General features: G+C 52.3%; 5 protein-coding genes across 5 annotated transcripts; 1 reads left to right on the forward strand and 4 right to left on the reverse strand.

Annotated features, from left to right (window-relative positions):
- Positions 1 to 1,437: 1,437 nt before the first annotated feature.
- On the reverse strand, positions 1,438 to 9,437 carry BP01DRAFT_370387 (Rh-like protein/ammonium transporter; the record flags this gene model as incomplete). Its single annotated transcript, XM_025576602.1, has 6 exons — positions 1,438 to 2,289; positions 2,352 to 2,781; positions 7,493 to 7,821; positions 7,878 to 8,187; positions 8,245 to 9,331; positions 9,404 to 9,437. The coding sequence occupies 6 exons, from the start codon at positions 9,435 to 9,437 to the stop codon at positions 1,438 to 1,440; spliced, it is 3,042 nt and encodes a 1,013-aa protein (XP_025435717.1).
- Positions 9,438 to 9,840: 403 nt separating this feature from the next.
- Positions 9,841 to 12,029, reverse strand: BP01DRAFT_419872 (M20 family metallopeptidase; the record flags this gene model as incomplete). Its single annotated transcript, XM_025579429.1, has 5 exons — positions 11,440 to 12,029; positions 10,564 to 11,387; positions 10,389 to 10,516; positions 10,208 to 10,342; positions 9,841 to 9,923 (listed from the first exon to the last, which is right to left on the reverse strand). The coding sequence occupies exons 1-5, from the start codon at positions 11,599 to 11,601 to the stop codon at positions 9,841 to 9,843; spliced, it is 1,332 nt and encodes a 443-aa protein (XP_025435718.1). The 5' UTR covers positions 11,602 to 12,029.
- Positions 12,030 to 12,466: 437 nt separating this feature from the next.
- BP01DRAFT_4268 (MFS general substrate transporter) lies at positions 12,467 to 14,738 on the forward strand. Its single transcript, XM_025579816.1, has 7 exons — positions 12,467 to 12,834; positions 12,884 to 12,977; positions 13,024 to 13,148; positions 13,204 to 13,362; positions 13,411 to 13,780; positions 13,847 to 14,254; positions 14,361 to 14,738. Exons 1-7 carry the CDS (start codon positions 12,668 to 12,670, stop codon positions 14,559 to 14,561), a joined length of 1,524 nt encoding a protein of 507 aa, XP_025435719.1. The 5' UTR covers positions 12,467 to 12,667; the 3' UTR covers positions 14,562 to 14,738.
- On the reverse strand, positions 14,582 to 16,419 carry BP01DRAFT_352290 (putative flavin-containing amine oxidasedehydrogenase). Its single transcript, XM_025573909.1, has 3 exons — positions 16,328 to 16,419; positions 14,837 to 16,210; positions 14,582 to 14,760 (listed from the first exon to the last, which is right to left on the reverse strand). Exons 1-3 carry the CDS (start codon positions 16,388 to 16,390, stop codon positions 14,614 to 14,616), a joined length of 1,584 nt encoding a protein of 527 aa, XP_025435720.1. The 5' UTR covers positions 16,391 to 16,419; the 3' UTR covers positions 14,582 to 14,613.
- A 2,183-nt stretch (positions 16,420 to 18,602) lies between these two features.
- BP01DRAFT_378350 (uncharacterized protein) lies at positions 18,603 to 18,978 on the reverse strand (the record flags this gene model as incomplete). Its single annotated transcript, XM_025577052.1, has 2 exons — positions 18,603 to 18,788; positions 18,850 to 18,978. 2 exons carry the CDS (start codon positions 18,976 to 18,978, stop codon positions 18,603 to 18,605), a joined length of 315 nt encoding a protein of 104 aa, XP_025435721.1.
- Between the last annotated feature and the right edge of the window lie 1,124 nt (positions 18,979 to 20,102).

Consider the following 20,102-nt stretch of genomic DNA (forward strand, 5'->3'; position numbering starts at 1 on the left):
CTGTGGTCGTGCTGTGGTGTGGTGGTGTGGTGCTTAGTTATTGTGTAGGTGCTTACTGTACTGCTGCAGAGGGAGGAGGAGTGTGTGTAGGTCGCTGATAAGGGTGGATGGTTAGATTGGATGTTGTTTCCGGCCTAAGGGGTTGGTTGGTTCAGTGGTGAGGACTTACACTGATGGGTCGTATAGCGTGGTGGGGTTAAGCGCACTGGTGGGGGTTTTTAGGGGTTATCGGAACAGTCACGGTTAGCAACTAGTGTATACTGAGGTAGTATGTAGGTGCCAGTGGTTCTATTGCTACTTCGAAGTCGATCTCGACCCGTGAGTGGAGGTTGGATTTGTAGTTGTTGTAGTTTACAACTACCGAGTACATCCTCAGCTCTACAGCGGATGTATCTACTCCCAAAGCTTGGAGAGGAACGCGGACTCTGAACTACTTTCCTAGTGCAACTCTCACCCTCCTTGTAGGTTTGGGGGGAATTCAGATCCCCGACAAGGTTCTCACTTATGCATGACATGACGAGTCAGGTAGTATGTGTGCTCAAGACCAACAACCAGAAGATATAGTCACCTTCCTTTAGTGGCATGCACACGAAAAAAAAAAAAAACAAAAAAAAACAAAAAAAAAAAAAAGATCTCCCGGCTAAGCAAGATCCTTCGGATGTGTCCGACGGAGGTGTCGATTCTGCAGTGGATTGATAAAGAACATCTAGCGCGGTAGCGTACTGGAGCCCACAGTCCACACTTTGTGTGATAGCCCACTGCCCACTGCCCCCTGCCCCCTGCCCCCTGCCGGACACTCCGACCTCATTGTCTGGTCGTCTAGTTGAAAAGTATAACTTAAAAATTTGACTTCCAGCGATGGCTGACTTGTGTTCGGACGTTAAGTCCGTCTACACTTTAAAGCCTACTCCGAAGTAGATACCAGTAGAGTCTAGATGCAGGCTGTGCACTCGGCCGATCAGCGCCGTACGAACCCGTGGGTCCGGTCCCGGCAGTTTTCCCGGGATTGTACGAGAGCATCTGGGCGAGTACTTGTGGCTGAACTTTGAAACCGAGGTGCCGGTGGAGCTTAAGCTTTGGTGGTGGCTGGAGTCAAAGTGGCGAGTCGGAGCCGGGGGCTTGGTGTTTACTTTATTGACTAAAGGGGAAATCGTGACGACGGCATGGTTGGGGTTCTGGGATCAAAGGTGGAATATACCCCAAAAGAGGGGCAGGAGATGTGTGCATTGTATCGCTGGGAAGTCCCAGTACACAACTCTATGATGACGAGGAGAAAGAAGCACGCCTCCCTATAGCTGAAGGGACCCCTGGAATGGATGGTAATCCTCCTCGCCAGCCCATTGAGCCTCATGCAACGACTCGTCCATCTGAGACTTGTCCAGCCCGGCAATAATCTCCCTGTCCGCCAAAGTTAGCGCATTCATCCTGTTACCCTCATCAATGCAGACCATACTCATCTGTAGCCAGAACCTCCAAGCCAGGCACGCAGTCGATCAACGCATACAACAGATAGCTGCCCCCGAAACTCCACACAAACCCGATCAGCGCCTCGACCACCTGGACGCCCAGCTGTCCCCAGTTGCCGTCGAACAGGCATCCACCCGCGATGTCCGTGACCCCGTCATACGCAGCGACCTCCTTTTGCGCAAACAGACCCGTGAGGATGGTCCCTAGGAACCCACCGAGACAGTGCGTGGCGAAGGTGTCGCCGTTGTCCACCCAGCGGTAGTGTTTCGCGCGCTTGGTGAACTTGATGCGCAGAGCCTGGTACCCGCAGACTGCCCCCAGCACCCCGAACCCCATTGCGGTGGGCAGGTCGATGAACCCGGCGCTGGGTGTGATGAGCACGAGTCCTGCGATCGCTCCGAGGAAGGTACTGTCCAAGCTCCATTTCCCCGTATGGTAATAGGTCAGACTGGCCCACGTGAGGGCACCCGAGGCCGCACAGAGGTTCGTCACGCAGGCGGCCATGACACTTTTGAAGTTGAGCGCGAGGGTGGTGCCTGCGTCAAAGGCTAGCCAGGCGTTCCAGATGATGATCAGGGCGAGGAGCTGGCACAGCGTGTTGTGCGGGCGGTGCAGAGTGAGATGGCTCGGGGTGCGCGACGAGGAGCGTCGCGAGCGGAACAAGGGGTAGGACAGGTAGACGCTCAGCGCCGTTGCGGTGGCGCCGCTGCAGATGTGCACTGGCGTGCCCCCGGCGAAATCGAGGGCGCCGAGGTTGGCGAGGAACCCTGTTTCCGACCAGACCATGTGGGCGAGGGGTGCGTAGATGAAGGTGCACCAGAGCTGTGGGGGGTAAGCAAAGCGTGTGGCAGGCAAGCATACATAGAGAGAGTGAAGTGACTGACAAAGATGAATGGGATCAAAGGCAGCAGCCGTCCGCGTTCGCAGGCACCGCCGATGGCGATCGCGCATACGGTAGCGCAGAAGATGAGCTGGAATTCTGAGAACAAAATCTCCGGGATGGAACCGACAGGATTAGCAAGGACACCAATGTGGAACGCCTTGCTGAGATCGCCGATGACACTGGTGCCCTCGCTGTAGGCGAGAGAGTATCCGATCATCCACCATTGAATGGAGCAGACGGCGACCGCTAACAAACCCGGGTAGAAGGACGCGAGACTGTTGAAGCGTGTCGAATAGCCTGAATAGGCCAGGCCGACCGCAGGAATGATCAACCAGCAGAAAACCGAGCATACAAGGATGAAAAGAGTGTCAATCTTGGAGCAGCTCTCCCAGGCCGCCTGGACCGACATGGCGATTGAGGATGAAGTGGTGCTCATCGTAGCATGTTGAAATGAATTCTGTCGCCATCTGGGGATTTAAAAGGGCGGATGGAAAGAGGGTGATGCATTGGTGCATGAGGACGAATCATACTTGCATGGCTTATCAGTTGGCCAAGTCAGTGTTTTGAAGAGGAATTTCATGATTGAGCTCAGCGGTAAGTTGTGTTAAATTGTGATAAGACCTACATAGCTGCAGGAGGGGTTGCTGAGACAACATGCAGCTTGCATGCAAAGTCCTTGGCGATTAGCGCGGACTTTCATCCTATACGAGGATCTGATCGGAGGCTGGGAAAAACAGAGCGCTTCAAACTAGGCTATGCTGGTAGGCAAATGAAGCGTGCGACGAGATAGATAATAGAGAGTGCTTCGAGAGACTGCCCCATAGAGACAAGAACATGCATATAAGTGAGCCCTTTCAACCCAGACGTATACTGTAACGATGCAAGCGCTGTGATAGAATGGAGTCTGGATGATGTATCAATTGGTCTTTGCGGGCTCAGGCTCTAGGGTGATTATCAACCCTCCTTACCTGAATAAAGAACTATCTTCTAATGAAGCTACATGCTAGTCTATGTTGACATCGTCTTCAAGGTCGTTTACAAAGGTCATCATAGTGCGCCGCTTCATCTCACTTACAATGCATGAACAAGAGCTTTAAGGGTAATGCTGCCAGAGCATCTAAGGGTCCTGGAAATCAAGTTTCACGCTTCAGCCTTGCTCAACTCTGCGCATGCAGTTCGTGTGAATCATCCACCGAAAGATCGTGCTGCTGAAACAAACAAGCCGGTGGAAATATGACGAGGACTATCAATGCATTTCCCACCATTGGCGCGTCGAAGGCAACCAAGTGTTCTTCGCGACTGGCCAGATTTCCGTTGAACCCCTGTTGAAGCTCAACGACTCGGTAGAATGCGGGGACATAGAGGAAGAACGTCGAGGCCAAGGCCAGTGTGGCAGGCATGTGAGAACGTACTGTTCTTGATACTGAAGAATATAACTGCTGACGCGCAAATCGGTTGAGAAAGTCCACTGCACAAATAACATAGAGTGTAATCTCTACCAGTTGAATCATATACCAGCCATCATGATATCTGTCCCGCTTGTGGCATCACCTCTTTCCAAAACTGATCTCCCTGCAAGACCCCAGCCTCGTGTGGACGATAAACGCACCCATGTTGAAGAAATGAAATAGCAGACAATGCGTCCCTAAGCTCACAAAGCACGAATCGCTTCGAAATGACGGACTAGACGATGATGGATCGATTCGATGCCCGAAACAAGGACTACAGGACCTGAGAGACGTGCTCCGGCCAGTCAGATAACGCTTTGATCATCGGAATTCATGTCATAATATGCGTTCTCGCCGGTAATTAGACAGCGCATCTGTACCACGAAAAGGTAGGGTTCGTTGAGAGCAGCAGCCGAGTTCGTGCGAGTGAACCATCCAGACACTTCCACTAGACGATCAACTAGCTTGAATCCGACCCGACAGCATAGCAAGGATACGTACCCAAGCAACAGAAACCGAAAATCAAGCTGCACCCCTACGCATGCTTCTGGGTGATCTGGAATAACTGTGGGCCGATGCAGAACGAAAAACACACGATATACACAAGCCCAACTGTGGACCACGGTTGAGATACATATGGGCTCGCCGTCCAGTAAGGGGTAGTAGGAGAAGCAGAGCTTATGCTTCAAAGGTTCAGCGATGTCAACTTTGAAGTCATCTGCGGATGATATTAACCAATGTTTTGAGTGGGAGATAATTGGAGGAAGTTTTACGTTATGATAGAGAACTGTGTGGCTTGATTGAATCCAGTTCATCATAATCTCAGTGGAGATTGGAGAAGTTGAGACCACCTTGAGCCATCTTGGGAGGTGAGAAAGCGAACATCAAGCAAGAGAGATGTCTGAAAGGGCAGGGCAAGTGCAACAAGAAATGACAGAAGGGTGCCTCGCCTTCAATGCGAGCAAACGAACTCTCATATTGCTGCTGGGATGGTCATAGACTGAGTTTTGATTGTGAAGAGCGAATTACATAGTAAGAGGCATGCATCCATCTCAAGCATTGTCTAATGTACGGAGTAGAACAGCGCCGCGGAATACCAGCCACACCCCGAGACACGTCTAGCACCAGCCACAGCGCAGCCCTACAATCAGGTGATACGTGGCCAGCACTTCGGCATAACCATAATCCGGCCCTTTACGGGGGCAATTTCTCCGGGTAGTTCGCATCCCCGAAGAGCACAGCTGGCCCATTCGCGTTCCACCCCATCCAACATTCTGTCCTCATCCACCTTCCACCCACTGCACCACCACCCACCATCCCACCCTCCCTTCTCAATCACCATGTCCGACCAGGTCCAAGAACTTCTCAACGTGCCCCGCGAGTTCCTCCGCGATGGCATGCAATTCGTCAACCGCAGCCAAAAGCGTGAGTCTCCTGCCCCCGTGACCGTTATCGTCGATCCACCGCGGTGATCGCCGCCATGATCATTTGTGAGTGTTTGGCTAATGCGCACTGCAGCCGACAAGCGCGAGTTCATCAAGATCAGCCAGGCTGTCGGTACCGGTTTCCTGATCATGGGTTTCATCGGCTACATCGTCAAGCTGAGTATGTTTGCCTGCCGAATAATGACGGTCTCTGTCGGAGACAGTCAGTTCCAAGCAGCGTTGCTAATAGTAATCAATGTAGTCCACATTCCCGTCAACAACGTCCTCGTCGGTGGCGCCTAAGCGATTGAATAGTCTTCTGTGGACAGGTGGCTGGGTGGTTGTCGTTGTTTCGTCTTGCGACGTAGGAAACCCGACCGGCGGGTTGACTTTCGAGTTGTCGGTTTTCACGCCTACTGTCATGGGATAGATATCGGCCGTTGAGAGTTGCGGGGGAATTGGGAGCTGGGTCATCTTATCGTATTATACCTCACTGCGCGAGTCTTGGACTTTACAAGCGTCTTGATGTCTTTTTACCACCGGACGGAGGGGAGGCTGTCCGCACCGGAGGGTCGCGGGCAGCTTCTCCGCGGTGGAAAATGATGGCTGGTCGGTCTCGAGGGATCGAGCGACCGGCATATGTGCATAATCAATCTGGGTAGGCGTTACGGTGTGCTCTAATGAGAACTTGGATTTTATAAGGTGTCGGGAGGTCTACAATAGCCTACATTTGGAGTTGGGAAAGGAGTGTGGTCAATCGCACTGCGATCAATCGATGATAGACATAGCTGCACAGCTGTATCAGACACAAGCAGTTCACAAAACATTGAGTAGTATCAAACCAACCGCGGAGGTACCAAATGATGTCACCACTCCATCCCATCTACTGTTCTCTATCTAGGTACTCACAACCAAACGCAACCAGATAAACGCTACCGTGAGATATCTATCTCGCTCATCCTCCCAATCCAACCACCAAATCCGACCCCAGGAACCCCAAGCGCAACCCAACCCTTGAGCCTAGGCACACCTCCCTAAACCACTGGCAGTGGGCCCTCCCCATCATCCAACTGCCGACATCCGAACCCATGCTTGACTACCATCATCATCACGACTCCACACAGTTTAGCCAACCCACGTACATAACCAACGAATCCCCTCCCCTCAGGTACATAAATCCGCCCTCCCACTAGTAACTTCTCCTCGTTCCCCCCCTCTCCCCCGCACCCAGCCATAAGAACAACAAGACAAAAAGATGGACACCCTTTCCCCACCCCCACAACTCACCCACCTCTTCACCCTACGCTGCGCCGTCGACCCTCCCATGGAGATCGGCCACGGACCCTACGGCCGCCGCCGCTGCGTCCCCATCAAGTCCGGGACCGTGCAGGGGAAATACCTGAATGGGGAGGTGGTGCCCGGCGGGGCGGATTTCATGTACGTATAGTGCAAGTCACACCCCTTCGCCTTTTATCTCCGAATGTGTGACGGATTCCAAGTGTTTGGGGAGTGGGTGCAGTGGTTCAGTTCTGTACTGTACTGTCCCGGACTGAGTGGCTAGGCTAATAATCTACGCAACCATGACAGGCTTGTTGAGGAGGATCAGACCACGCATGTGAATACCAATTATGTGATCAAGAGTGATGATGGGGCGTTTATTTATATTCGGTAGGTGAAACTTTCTGGTCTGTGTGTCTGGTTTTGGACTTGGGGATTTGGGACGGGTGCAAGGAGAAGGGAGCCGGCTGGGTGATATGAAATGAGATGAGATGAGCAAAGCTAATCCGGCTCCCGTATGATGTAGCACTGAAGGAACTCGTTCTGGTCCGCCTGAGGTTTTGAAAGCGCTCATGGATGGGGACGATCAGGTCGATCCAGGTCAGTACTGGTTTCACCTGCATATCAAGCTGGAGACCGGGCATGAGCGATACCGGTGGATGAACAATCGGGTCATTGTGGGACGCGCGACGCGCGCCAAGGGGGAGGTTGCGTACGATGCGTACTTTTTGGAGAATATCTAGATGAATAAAACCCAGAAGCTATGCGCCGCAGCATGTGCTTGAGAGGAGTGACAGTGCCCTACTAATGAAGAGAGGATTTACATTTAGAAGATATTACAAAAAGAGTACCATACATCGAACACGAAGATAAGAAAGAGAAAATATTAGGCGTGGAGATTGCGCAGCAACTCCCCTAAATCAACCATCTCCGTCGGACTCGCTTCCTGGCGAGCCAACACCTCGTCTGCAATCTGGTTCACCCACAGATACTCCGAGTGGAATCCACGCAGTTCTATCAAGCGCTGGCGCAGCCAGTCGCGCTGGAGCGGATCGTCGGTCTCGATTAGTGCCATCAACAGGGGCCAGTGTAACCTTCGGAGGAGACGCGGGTCAACGGTGAATTGCTTATGAGCAGTCTCAAGAATTCCGGTCAGTGCCTGGCGGTGGAGCGCGGCCGGGGCCTGACCCGGGCTGAGTAGACGGCGATGAAAGAGAATGAGCGCATAAAAGTTGCTGACCGCCAAGTAGATTGTGTTCAAAGTGCGACGGGTTGAGCCCGCCCCGGAGATCTTCGCAGTAAGGAGAAGGTCGGAGAAACGCTGTTGGGTCTCTCTCAGCAAGGAAGGACTGCACAGCCAGATACTAAATCACTTACATTGCGCACGGAGAGGATCTCAGCGTAGACTCTGTCAGGCGTGTAGCTTGTTCCTTCAGGCTCGCCTAGACATGCCCAAGCCTTGTGCCATAGAATGAAGCCATCGTGGATCAACTCCAAGGCCCGATAATTCTCCATGTCGTCGGCAATTTCCTGGTCCGGGTACTGCTTGCCCCAGAAGCAGCGACTCCAAAGGCGGGCGCTGCGGTGGAGCTGGTCGGGATGTATAGCGGGGTTGTCGCTCTTGAGTACGTAGTCAGTGAGGGAATCACTGGTGGTCTCGAGGACGCGTCGGTTGATGTCGATATATCTGTGCAGAAACCCCGAATCAGCACACGATATGAAAGCATCGATGGAAGGGACCTACATGATCCAGAGAAGAAACTGTTCAGGAATGAAGGACACCCGAGAGGCTACCTCCCCCGCTGCATGATCCTGATCCATCAACAACATCACCTCATCAAAGTCCTTGGGTTGAAACAGCTCCGGGTGCGTCTCAAGTAGCGAGCGCACGCCTTGAAGATGCAGCTGCAGATGACGTAGACAGTGCCCAAACTGCCATTCATAGGCGACCATGAGAAACATTGTCGCAAAGATCATCTCCATCTCCGCCCTGGAGACTTGAGCCTTGGGGGTTTCCAACATATGTCGAAACTCTTTCACAGCCATGCCGTAGTGAAAGCGGCCGTGGTCTTCCGCCGTGGGGCGTCCTGGCGAGCGTACCACGAGGCCATTCCGATACATGTCACTCGCCGACAGCGCCAGGATCATTCGCATTATCACTTTACTCACGCGCGCAGGTCCCTGATAGAGGTAGCAAAAACTACTCCACTGCCAGTTCTTCATGTAGTAGAACACGACGGAGGAGGAGGGGAAATATTGAAAGTATTTCCGATCATGCTCGGATAGTACCAGGGCATTTGTGCAGGCGAAATCAGTACCCGTTAATGAAGGACATAGAGGGGGCGTCTGAGGAAAAGGTGGTGGAGGATGATATATTGGCCAGCTCGTGGGGAGGAAGCCGTCCGGGGAAGCTGGGGAGAAATCCGGGGCAGTTCCGGGGACGGCAGGCCAGAGAGAGGCCAAGGTGTTGCCAAAGTGGACATTAAGAAGATCAACAGATGCTCCAATAGGAGTCACCGCCGTAGAATTTGAAGTAGTAGTGATTAGTGGGGGAGAGTCAAGGGGGATAGGGGGAGCGACGACATTAGTAGTGGGAGTAGTAGCAGTAGTAATAGCAGTAGTAGTAGTGGTGGTGGTGGTGATCGGATCGCTGCGGGTGGGCGGCGGCCACCGGGGCTGCAGATGACGAACGGGGGCATTTTCCCCCGTCTTGCTCCCCCCTCGTTTGACAGGAATCCCCCACTCACAAGTCAGACGCAAATTAAAGCATCGCTTGCATACCGGACGCTCCTCACCACACTTCACTTTACGACGGCGGCAGGTGCTGCATCCTGCAGAAGCGAAGTTTAGTTGGTAAGTTAGTCCGTTCGGTTAGCAAAGGAGAGTCGGGCGATGCCGCATACCATTCTTCGAGCGAGGCGCGTTCCGACCCGACATGAAATGGCACAATACTTAGGTCCACTCAGTAGTTGAGATGAACCGATCAATCGGCAGGCATCAGTGAGATTGGGGGCGCGAAGTGATAAGAAGCTCAGAGGAGACACTCGGCAAAGGTGAGCTTGAGCTTTCTTGTTATAATATTTTTTTCCGATCGGTAAAAAAGAACGCAGAGAGACGGTTAGTCCGGAATGACAGGGAAAAAATCGAACGTGAAGACGAAGCGAAACCGGGGAAGAAAGAGCTTAGTAAGCGGGTACTTGCTTTAACTTAGTTATCCTTTTTTTACCCCCAAGGGAGAAAGAATGGGAAGCCATGAGGTCAGTGGGTGTGGATTGTGGAGAGTACGGAAAAGCTGAAGAAAGATGGGGGTTTGGTTCCATGGGAGACTCCCTCTCCATCTTCACCCATTCTCCCCCTGCCACAGAAGAACCCAAGGATCCAACTCCCGCAGTGACAGGATCCTCAATCCCCCACCATCTTTACCTGTCACCTCATATAGACTTTCGGATGTCTCCCCTGTCATGCATGTCCTAAGGCTGGCCCAGCTTGTCAGTGACGATGTCTGCATTGTCTGCATTTACACAATTCCCTCAGCCATTGATTGTAGATTGATCACATGATGGGCACAACTCTGATTTCTTGAATCTCTAGACTTCACTATTACTCAGTTACCTATTCCTCTACAGCCTGCTGCCACTCTCGCTGCGCTACTGCAAATAGGTCGTCGTTTACCAACATATCCCAGCCAATCAATGCCAGCGACTTACCCACAATCACCGCCTCTTCGTGAGCTGTGTCCGTTCCTGCGGCGGCGGCAAAGCTGGGGTGATGAGGGAACGAGCCTTTCTCATCTGTAATCCCAAACATCGTGTGAAGTGTTGGCACCAGATAACTGACATTCCCTGTGACCGGTCAGCAGTAATTCGACCCGAAGCAACCAAGACTAACCGATATCCGACGACCCCGTCAAGACCTTCTCATGCTGTGCCAGTACATTTCGTCCGAAGCGGCTCATGTGCAGCTGGTATCGGTCGCACAGGGTGTCGTTGATCTTGATATCCGTGTAGAGCTCATTTCTGCCAACATCAGCTTTGCCCTCGTCACCCCGGGAATCTCAACCTACTCCAGAATCTCCACGTCACATCCGGTAGCCATCGCCCCAGCCTCGATACAAGTTCTCACTTTACCCATCAAGACATTCAACCCTTTCAGCGTCGGGCTTCGAACCTGCCAGTATGCTTTGGTCAAGGCCGGAATCACATTCGCCACCTTGGGCGTGTCCAAGAATGCCACATGTACCCGCTCGTCAGGGTACATCTGTTGACGCAAAACAGCGACATTGTTGTATGAGACCACCAGGGCATCTAGTGCGTTCAAGCCATCCCAGGGATTACCGCCCGCATGGGCGCTCTTGCCACGAAAGGTGCAATGAATCTCTTTGCGCGCGTTCATCCGAACCCCTGCAACACCGTCCGACACAACGCCCGGGAAGAGTTCTCGGGGACCTGCATGACTGGAGAAGTTAGCGGAAGGAGGTCTGGAGAGATAGCAAGGGCTCTCATACGCCATAAGAGACACATCCACACTTTTATAAGCTCCTGCGTCGATCAATTTGGCCTTTCCTCCGCCATTTTCCTCCGCTGGCGTACCCAACAACTGGGCCCGTCCGGGAATGCCATACTGCTTCAACACAGCGGAAAGGGCGAGAAACGCAGCAACACTACTGGTAGTGATTAGATTGTGACCACAGGCATGACCGATGCCGGGGAGTGCATCATATTCGGCGTTGAAGTTGATCAGTCGTCCTCCGGATCCGCTGACCGCCTCAAATGAGGTATCTAATCCGTAAGCATGGCGAGTGACAGTGAAACCCTGCTTCTCAAGAAAATCGCAGATGACATCATGCGCTTGATGTTCTTCATATGCTGTTTCTGGATGAGACCAAATCTAAGGAGGCATGAGTACGACACAGCTCGACAACATGGAGTCAAAGTCATACTGTGTGATTGAGTTCACGGAGAGGCGCTTGCAATGATGCCAGTGTAGCATCAACAGCCGCCTTCAGCTCCTCTACTGTTGGTTGCGCTCGCTGGATGGCCATGCTGGATTCTTGATTGGTACTGTCTACCTCGCATCCCGGCTGCCAGAGACGGCAGTCCATATATCTCTTTCGCCATCCACATTACGAACTATCACGGCAACTCTTCACTCCTCCATCCGAGACGATCACTACGGCCGTAGCCTCGGCTGATAACACCACCCCCGCGCGATATGATGATGCTTGCGATAGGAGAATAGACAGATTGGCTGAGGGTCATCACCCGGAAAGTTTGACGTCAGCTGTCTCGTTTCCACCCCCGCATTTTCGGGAAACGTTGAGTTTCCCGCTATCAGGATTTGATCATGATCTCAGCGATAGTCTGGAATATCTCGAGTCATTATCAAATGATTGCGCTATCGACCCCAGTATCAAAGACCTAGATATGCAGGATAAGCCGCATCTACCCAATCGAGTCGATCAGAGTGTCAGCTGGCCTCGGCAGATAACAGTAGCCGAGTGGGCCCTGGGGCGGGGGAATGATAGACGGGTTTGCAGGTCGGAATTTGGCGTGCCATGCGTCTTCCACTTGATTTCTCCGCATTGGATCGGGGTCTGTGGATTGTGGAGGGCCGCTGGAAGCAAGTTGGAATGGAATTGCAGTTCCTTTCGCGCTAAATGGTACCGAGTAATCTATGGAGTGGAGCCTTTTTTGCCTCCCAGTATCCCTGGATTGGTGGATTTGCCGAGCCACTGCCGGCAATTGGTCCAACTGCCGACCGCTTAGCCCTAAAGCCGGTCCCAGATTGCAGGCCGGGTACGGCGCTGGTCCTTGAAGGTGCCCTGCCTGACCCACGACATGCCCCCGGCGTTCTCAGGCGCGATCGGACTGGGACTGAAGATCGAGCCCACGCGGTGCGAGCTGAAGAGGGGTCTTGACTACAGACTGTACTATCTGGTGAGCAGCAATGATGATCCCGTGCCAAGGGGGTAATTCTACGAGAACGTCACGATTATCTGCTACGAAAGAGAGTTTGCTTTTTAGCGCAGATTATCATCCCTTATGGCTGCGGCATAAACCTCGCACCCGTATGCGGAGTATATAAGTCTGGGCGAGAAATGCCCCGTGTCAGCGAGCCTTGGTTCTTCTCGTTATCTCCAACCTCCACTACTTGCGGACGGTGTCGCCATGGAGAAAACGCCTACAAGCCAACCCCAAGAAGAGTCTTGGGGGTTGGACGGAATCAAGCTGAAGGAAGAGAGGATGCTGCCTCGAGATGTTGACCTGGGGCAAGTGCTGGAGATCGAGGCCACGCCGCAGCAGGAGCGACAGGTTTTGCGCAAGCTGGATCTTGTGTATGTTGCTATATCTTCTGTGGCAGGAATATCTACTGACCAGAGATAGGCTCATACCGCTCATGGGTGTGTGTTATATGATGCAGTATATGGACAAGCTTGCTCTAAGCCAAGCCACGCTTTTCAATCTCCGACAAGATCTGGTATGTAGGTCGTCTATCGCTTATCGAACTTCATTAACTCCTATAGCATCTCGCAGGAACAGAATATACGTGGACCTCTGCTGTCTTCTACTTTGGATATTTCGCCTGGAGCTGGCCCAGTTCATATCTCATTGTTCGATTGCCGATAGCCAAGTACATCAGCGTCTCAGTGTCCGTGACTCTCCTTGATTTCGGTGCTGTTTTCACCCCTTCTGACAATCACTAGACTTCTCTGGGGTGGTATTTTGATGTGCCATGCGGCTGTGAAGAACTTTGGCGGCTTGATGGCTGCTCGATTTTTCCTTGGTGTGGGAGAAGCAGCCATTGCTCCAGGCTTCTCACTCATTACAGGCATGTTCTATCGACGTGAAGAACAACCAGCCCGGTAAGACCGTTCGATCCACAGATGGAGATGAGCGACTAACCGTTACAGCCAATCGGCCTGGTTCTTGGGTAATTGCATCGCCACTGTCATCGGCGGTGTCGTCGCTTACGGGATCGGCAATATCAAAGTCGATGCAATTACCAGCTGGCAGCTCCTCTTTCTCTTCCTCGGCGCCATCACCGCATTCATCTCATTCTTCCTTTTCGTCCTGTTGCCAGACTCGCCCAAGAAAGCCATCTTCCTCACCAAGCCGCAGCGTATCATCGCCGTACAACGGACCCTCAAGAACAAAACCGGGGTTGCCGATGAGGGCCAGTTCCAATGGCATCAGGCCTGGCTTGCCATCCGTGATCCGCAGACCTGGCTTCTCGTGCTGTATACCTTTTGCGTCAATCTCTGCAACGGTGGTGTCACGAGTGTACGCATTTTCCCCCCCAGCTCTCTTTCCAAAAAGTGCCCCCGGCAAGAGCTAACAACAAATTAGTTCTCCTCAATCATCATCAACGGCTTCGGCTTCTCCCAGATCCGCTCCCTCTTGATGCAGATGCCTCTTGGCGCCGCGCAGGTTGTCTTTCTGTGTCTTACGGCATCGGTGGCGACCTTCGTCCCCAACACCCGAATTCTCATGATGATCCTGAACACAACCACCTCGCTGATCGGCATGATCCTGGTCTGGCGTCTCGACGACGACAACCAAGTGGGACGGCTGGTGGGGTTGTCCCTCGGCGCCGTCTTTGCCGTCAACATCCCTCTCTCCCTGAGCATCATCAGCTCTAATGTCGCTGGGTTCACAAAGCGGAGTACCACCAGCGCGCTCTTGTTCATTGCTTACTGTGTGGGGAATATCGTCGGCCCGCAGTTCTTTCTCTCGTCCGAAGAGCCACATTACCCGGTGCGTTTTTACCCGGAAATCCCTTCTCCATGTCTTGGATTGTGTGTTGCCCAATCATCGGCCAAAAAAAAAAAAAAAAAAAAAAACTGACCGAGTAATCACCCAGACTGGAATGAAGGCCGCGATATCAGGATTGGCCTTTGGTGCTTTTTTCCTCATGTGCCTGCTCGCATATTACATCTTTGAGAACCGGCGACGAGATCGCGTGTATGGCCCTCCCGTACAGATGAACGAAACAGAGGAGTTGGCGCTAGGGCTGTCCAACCGGACGGATCTGGAAATTGAGGATTTTCGATATGTTTTTTAAGAATGAATTTAATCAAACGACTAAGATTATGTACGAGCCTTGGATTATCTACTCATGTCCTCCGCTTATATCTCACCCCGTGGCTGACTAGGAGGTACTTGGAGAAGACATCCTCGGCGAAGTCGTCGAAGGGGTCGTACACTGCGCCCAGCCGGTAGGCCGCCGCCATGCCGGAGATGCACGCGATTTCGTGCATATTCTGTTGGTGTTAAGATTGTCAGTCCCCCGAGCAGGTACAAGGATGTTTCGCGGTTGCATCGGAGAATTAAACGTACCACCATAGTCCACGCCCCAGCATACAAGGTATTATTCTTGCCATTAATAAACATCATCCCCGGCACGACCCGCAGGTAATGCTGCCAGCGGTGGCCGAATTGATGCCACCATTTCTTGCCGATAATCTTGTCCTCGTCGATGCCCTCCCAAGTCCACAGATGCTTGTGGTCCTCGTTGAGGAAGATCGTCTGGTAGACATGGCGCTCGGGCTCCAGCGGGAGGGCGTCCTCGCCGATGGCGTCGCGGAATTGGTGCTGGTAGTTGGTGCAGTCGAAGCCCATTTCGATCTTGTCCGGGTCCGAGTCGAACGAGTGGGTGAAGTACATGGGGGCGAACCCCTCCCAGCCGTCCTTGCGGCAGCGGGGCGGCATCTGCTGCGCGAAGGCGATCTGCTCCTGGCGCGACTCGCTGCTGGCCTTGCCACACAGCTCCTCCTTGTATCGGGTTTCGAACAGGCTGTTGAAGTACTCCGAGTCGGTGTGAGTGATGGTCAGGTCGTTGAAAAACTTGACCCCGTTGAGCACGTACTTCTCGCGCCACGTCGCGTGCTTGCCCAGCATCGCCAGCGCCTCGTCCGCCGGGCAACAGAGGATGAGCTCGTCGAATTCTTCCGTTGGGGCGGTGTCGGCGGTGTCTGCCTGTCCTTCCTTCACCGACCGGATGCGCAGCTTCACCCCGTTTTGTTTCCGGGTGGACTGCCGCTCCAGCACGTCCACCTCCGTCTCGAGCAGGACCCGCACCCCCTTCCGCGCCAGGTCCTGCTTCCAGTCGCCGTAGAACTGGCCCAGATTTGGGAAGGTGTACATCTGCGGCCGGTTCTGCATCAGCATGTCCGCGTCGTACTCCCACAGCCGCATCTGCGGGTCGTCGAACAGCCGCTCGAGCAGCACGCACGCCACGTTGGGCGTCTGATTGCCCGTCCCCAGGAACAGCGCGATCAGCGGCAGCACCATCTTGTGCCCGAAGTCCGTGCTGAAGCGGAACAGCCGCAGCATGGCCTTGATGGGCATCAATCCCAGAATGGGCATCAGGCGCTTGATCCACCGCAGCACGCGGCCCAGCTTGGAGATCTCCGCCGAGTACGTGTCCACCAGCGGGCTCGGGAACACATTCGTGAAAAAGCTGTCCGCCCCCTTGCCAAACGAGACCTGCAGCTGCACTGGGTGCGGCTCGTACCCGTACTGCCGGAAGAAGTGGAAGGTGTGGCGGAAGATCGGCGATCCGCCCTGCACCCCGTCGTTGAGCCAGGTCGCGCCCCCGTGTTTGGCCCCGTCCAGCGGGATCGTGGTCGCTTGTCCGCCGGTCTGTGGCGCGCTGTCGACCAGGGTGACGTCGAATCTATCAGGGTGGTTGGCTAGGGTTGAGGCGCAGGACTTTAGTTGGTAATGACGGTGTTAGTGAGTCCGTGGTCATGACTTTTCCTATAGACAACAGGAAGGGGTGGCATCCTGGGGATAGTTCCTGCGAAGATGTGAGAGAGTTAAACTTACCATGCCGGCGGCCCCGGCGCCAATCACGGCCACTCTCTTCTTCCGGGTGTCACTCTGGGCCATTATAAGAATAGTATCGATAGTAATCGAAGAGTGAAAGGTTCATGGATATCATGTACAGGTTGTGGCTGTTAGCATCTTTGTATGATTTTAGATCTGGTGAGTCAATGACGTCAAGGTCTACCCCGGAGAATTGATGCGCTGGTTGGTAGATTAGATCATCCTGAGGACATGATTAACTAGATCGATCGTTTTTCATCCCGGCATTTTCAGATTAGGTTTCGGCGATCCGATCTCGATCGCTTGGTGCATCTTGAAAGGGCATTGGCTTGCGGGAATTCTGATGCTGGACTGTCCCTGTAGCCTATCGTCATTGTCATTCCGGGGAACGGACCTTCAATCTCCTCTCTAATTTGAACAGTGAAAGTTCTCGACGGAGAAAAACATCACTTGGATAAAGAGTCTTGTCTCAAGCCAGCCTGCTACCTGAACTTCTTTTTTCTTCTTTTTTGTTTCTCTCTTAAAGGTTTGATCTGTCACTCAGTGATTTATCTGGAATTGCTCTTGCCAAGCGATTCAGCAGCGGATTCGATTCAAAGGTATCTCAAATCACAAAAGCTCGATGGATGGAGGGTGAATCAATAGCTATCTTCATCAGGGGTATAGCTGCTCTCAGTGGTCGGCTCCAGGTGTTCACCAATCGCACCATCACCACCACCACCAGCAGACGCGCTATAAGCGGTCGCACACAATCACAATCAGTGGTTGGAGACGCAGGACTGTCATCATCTGAGAACCTGACACGACGTACTTCCTCCTTGAACCTGCCTCGCGATCCGTGGTCGACTCATTCCAGGAGCTCATAATCACACGTCGAGTGCGTTGTATCGTCTCAACGCTCTCGACGGTGCTGGCCGATTTATGATTACTGTAAGGCGGGATGCTTGCGAACGAGAGAATACGACGCAAGTTGCGTATCTCGGAGTGTGTGTCAAAGAGGCGGCAGAGATAGAACCTCCCCTTTGTCTCTCTGTTGCTCTGCATCATGGAGAAGACATCCATCCGATTTCCGGACACTTCGTAAAGTTTTGTTAATACCATTAAATGAGATCACGTTGGGACTCCCTGCAGTTGTGCACTACTTGACCATTTCTTGGGACGTCGGCGCTGTCAAGCGGAAGATCCTATCGAAGTTTCCGTGAAGCTTGGAAACTGCAGCTCCGTTGATTTGTATTTCAATCGCAATGCGACTCTGAGATGGGAAAACCAGCTTATAGAGACCAACTGAGGGCACCAATGTGGCCCTACTCATGCCATGATGGCAGAGTCAAGCCTGTGATTCTGCTACTGTCAAGAGGGCCATCAGATAAGAAGACAAAACAGAGAATGAACTGGAGGAAAACTGAAGAACCATGCTGACGACGATGAGGATTGCATGAAAGGCGAGGCAAAACTCGACAAGGCATGTTGTGGGCGCGGCCGAAGGATATTACAGGGGAGTAACCTGACCTATGGTTATATGCTTCCTGCACTGCACGTAAATTTGTAGATGAGATTGGTAGAGACGTGGTAATGGTCGGAACGAAATAGAGAAACTTTGATGAGCCTTTTGCTGAAGGATAATTGAGAAAGATCAAGGAATGTGGAATATGAGAACGATAATCATGATTATCTGCTATTCCGCTAGAGCATAAATGTACATTGCATATATCCAGCTAATAAAGTATTCTCTTCCACATTAGGATGACCGACTGCGAGTCGTTCATCCGCGGATCTATTGATCCATGACTTATACAAGTTAAGCTTGTGATTTGCAAATGTCCCACTTCCAAGAGTTGATAAGTGCATCCTTGGACCTCTGACTGAGAGCGAATGTAGGCTTTGACAGCGGATGAATCTGCGCCTCGTGCATGTATCGACGTACCAAGGCGGCTAGTCATGCCTGACCTCAAAGCTTGCAAACTTAGGTCAATCATTTTATTATGCAACTCAGACGCCACATGTCATCTCAATCTTCAAGATTATCGTTGGATTGCAGCATTCATTTCGACCGTAGAACGGCCACACTCATGATCTCGCACAGCAGCAGCATGCTTAAATCGCGAAGGTCCGCTGAGGCTCAATGTTGAAGTTTGGGCGCGACACATCACGCACCAAGGTACGGAGACAACAGCTGGCACCATTGCAGCAGATGATATTAGAGGTTTGATCTGGTTGTTGTTGTTGTAAGCCTAGACATGATCGGTGTCAATAGCCGGCATGGATTAAAGGCGACTTATTCGATCGCGGCGCAGGCCACCGTTGCGACGATCGCAAGTGTTCTTTTCTTCATGATGGAAAATCGTAACCGGAATATCGGATCCAAGTAGTCGTAATCATCAGTTTCGTGCTTCTCATGGTAAGAATGCCTCACGGGATTGAATGTGTACAGCCCGGTGAACGCAAAAGGGGTCAACCGCAGCTGTTGTTTCTTAACCGTGAATGGGTTTTCGAAGCCGTGGGAAGTAAAAGAGAAAGAAGACAATGACGGCCAGCAAGACGACCAGCGTAGGCAAAAACATGAAGGTGAAGAGGAAGACACTTAGTCCAAAGGCAGCATTTTGGCCCGGAAAGAAACGACGAGCCATGAGGTCGAGAGTGGCGGCGAGCATGGATACGGATTATGGTCAAGAGGTGATAAAGGCTGCTATTTGTTCCAGAAGTTGGCGATCGAGCGAAAGCGGCGAACAAGGATGCAGAGAAGATCGACGGAGAGGACTAGTATATGGAATTTATTTGAGTCGATGTCAACTGAGGCAGCCCACTGTTGGTTGGCAGAATGAAGCAGGAGTGATGCGAGCGCGCAACAATGGTGTGGTGTCGATCCAACAATGGCGGTAATAGTTAAGCATTTATAGAGGTCAACTCAAGGTTGCCCGACAGGCCCATCCAGGACCAGACAGAAAAAGCTTGGTGGATGATTTGCACGGTTTGGGACAACGGTTTGGAAATGAATATGCCTGTTGAACCACCCAAAGACTCATCCAAGGGGAGTAGAAGTTTCGAGGAGTGGTGCAAGGCTTGCAATCACTAATTTGAGGCCTCACTGCCGCGCTGGTACGTACCGTGTATCGTAATGATGGATGCCTGCAAGGTGGCTGCATTATTTGGTGGCTACTGAGCGTATGATTGGCTGTGTGTGGCTATCGTCTAGTGTGGCGCCACACTTGACTTCCTTTTCTGCTCTAGTTAGTGTAGCTGGACGGCTGTCTCGGGATGACGCAAGGAGTAACCTCGGTAAATTACCTCTCGTACTGGACCGGTTCAGGCAGCAGCAATTCTTCCAGAACAACTGAGCCACTTTTCTTCGGTCGCAATACGGAGTAGGCCAGTCTCAGAGAGGCCCAATGCATGGCGTTCAGAAACAAGCTGTGCAGAAGCCTGTTGTAGTGTGGGCCATTGAGTGCTTGATCGGTCTTGACAAGATGTATACTGGATACAAAGTAAGATACGTGGCTGTTGGCGTTCACACGCTGATCACTCCGTAGACAATGACACAGTAATGTACAGTCCTGTGTGGCCCTGTAGCGCTGAGTCGAATTGGCAGGGCCGAACCCAAGGAACCATTGGCCACATTGCCTTGTAGGGCTGAAGCAACCTGAACTTGGCACTGGTTGTTATTATTATGTATCATCACCTCATCCTAGTTTTTTTTTCTTTCTCTCAACTCTGGCCTATTTAAAGAAAATCCCACTTAATAATCCACGTTCCTTTCCTGTCTTATCACTGCACTGAT

The sequence above is a fragment of the Aspergillus saccharolyticus genome (genome assembly GCF_003184585.1).
Source record: "Aspergillus saccharolyticus JOP 1030-1 unplaced genomic scaffold BP01scaffold_1, whole genome shotgun sequence".
NCBI lineage: Eukaryota > Fungi > Ascomycota > Eurotiomycetes > Eurotiales > Aspergillaceae > Aspergillus > Aspergillus saccharolyticus.

Bases quoted from the DNA above. Each gene is read 5' to 3' on its own strand.
- BP01DRAFT_352290 (XM_025573909.1), bottom strand. From the start codon at position 16,390: ATGGCCCAGAGTGACACCCGGAAGAAGAGAGTGGCCGTGATTGGCGCC. The intron at 16,211-16,327 runs GTAAGTTTAACT...TACCAACTAAAG, and splicing joins GCGCCGGGGCCGCCGGCATG to TCCTGCGCCTCAACCCTAGC. The intron at 14,761-14,836 runs GTACGTTTAATT...TAACACCAACAG, and splicing joins CTGGGGCGTGGACTATGGTG to AATATGCACGAAATCGCGTG.
- BP01DRAFT_4268 (XM_025579816.1), top strand. From the start codon at position 12,668: ATGGAGAAAACGCCTACAAGCCAACCCCAAGAAGAGTCTTGGGGGTTG. The intron at 13,149-13,203 runs GTCCGTGACTCT...GACAATCACTAG, and splicing joins AAGTACATCAGCGTCTCAGT to ACTTCTCTGGGGTGGTATTT. The intron at 13,781-13,846 runs GTACGCATTTTC...ACAACAAATTAG, and splicing joins GCAACGGTGGTGTCACGAGT to TTCTCCTCAATCATCATCAA.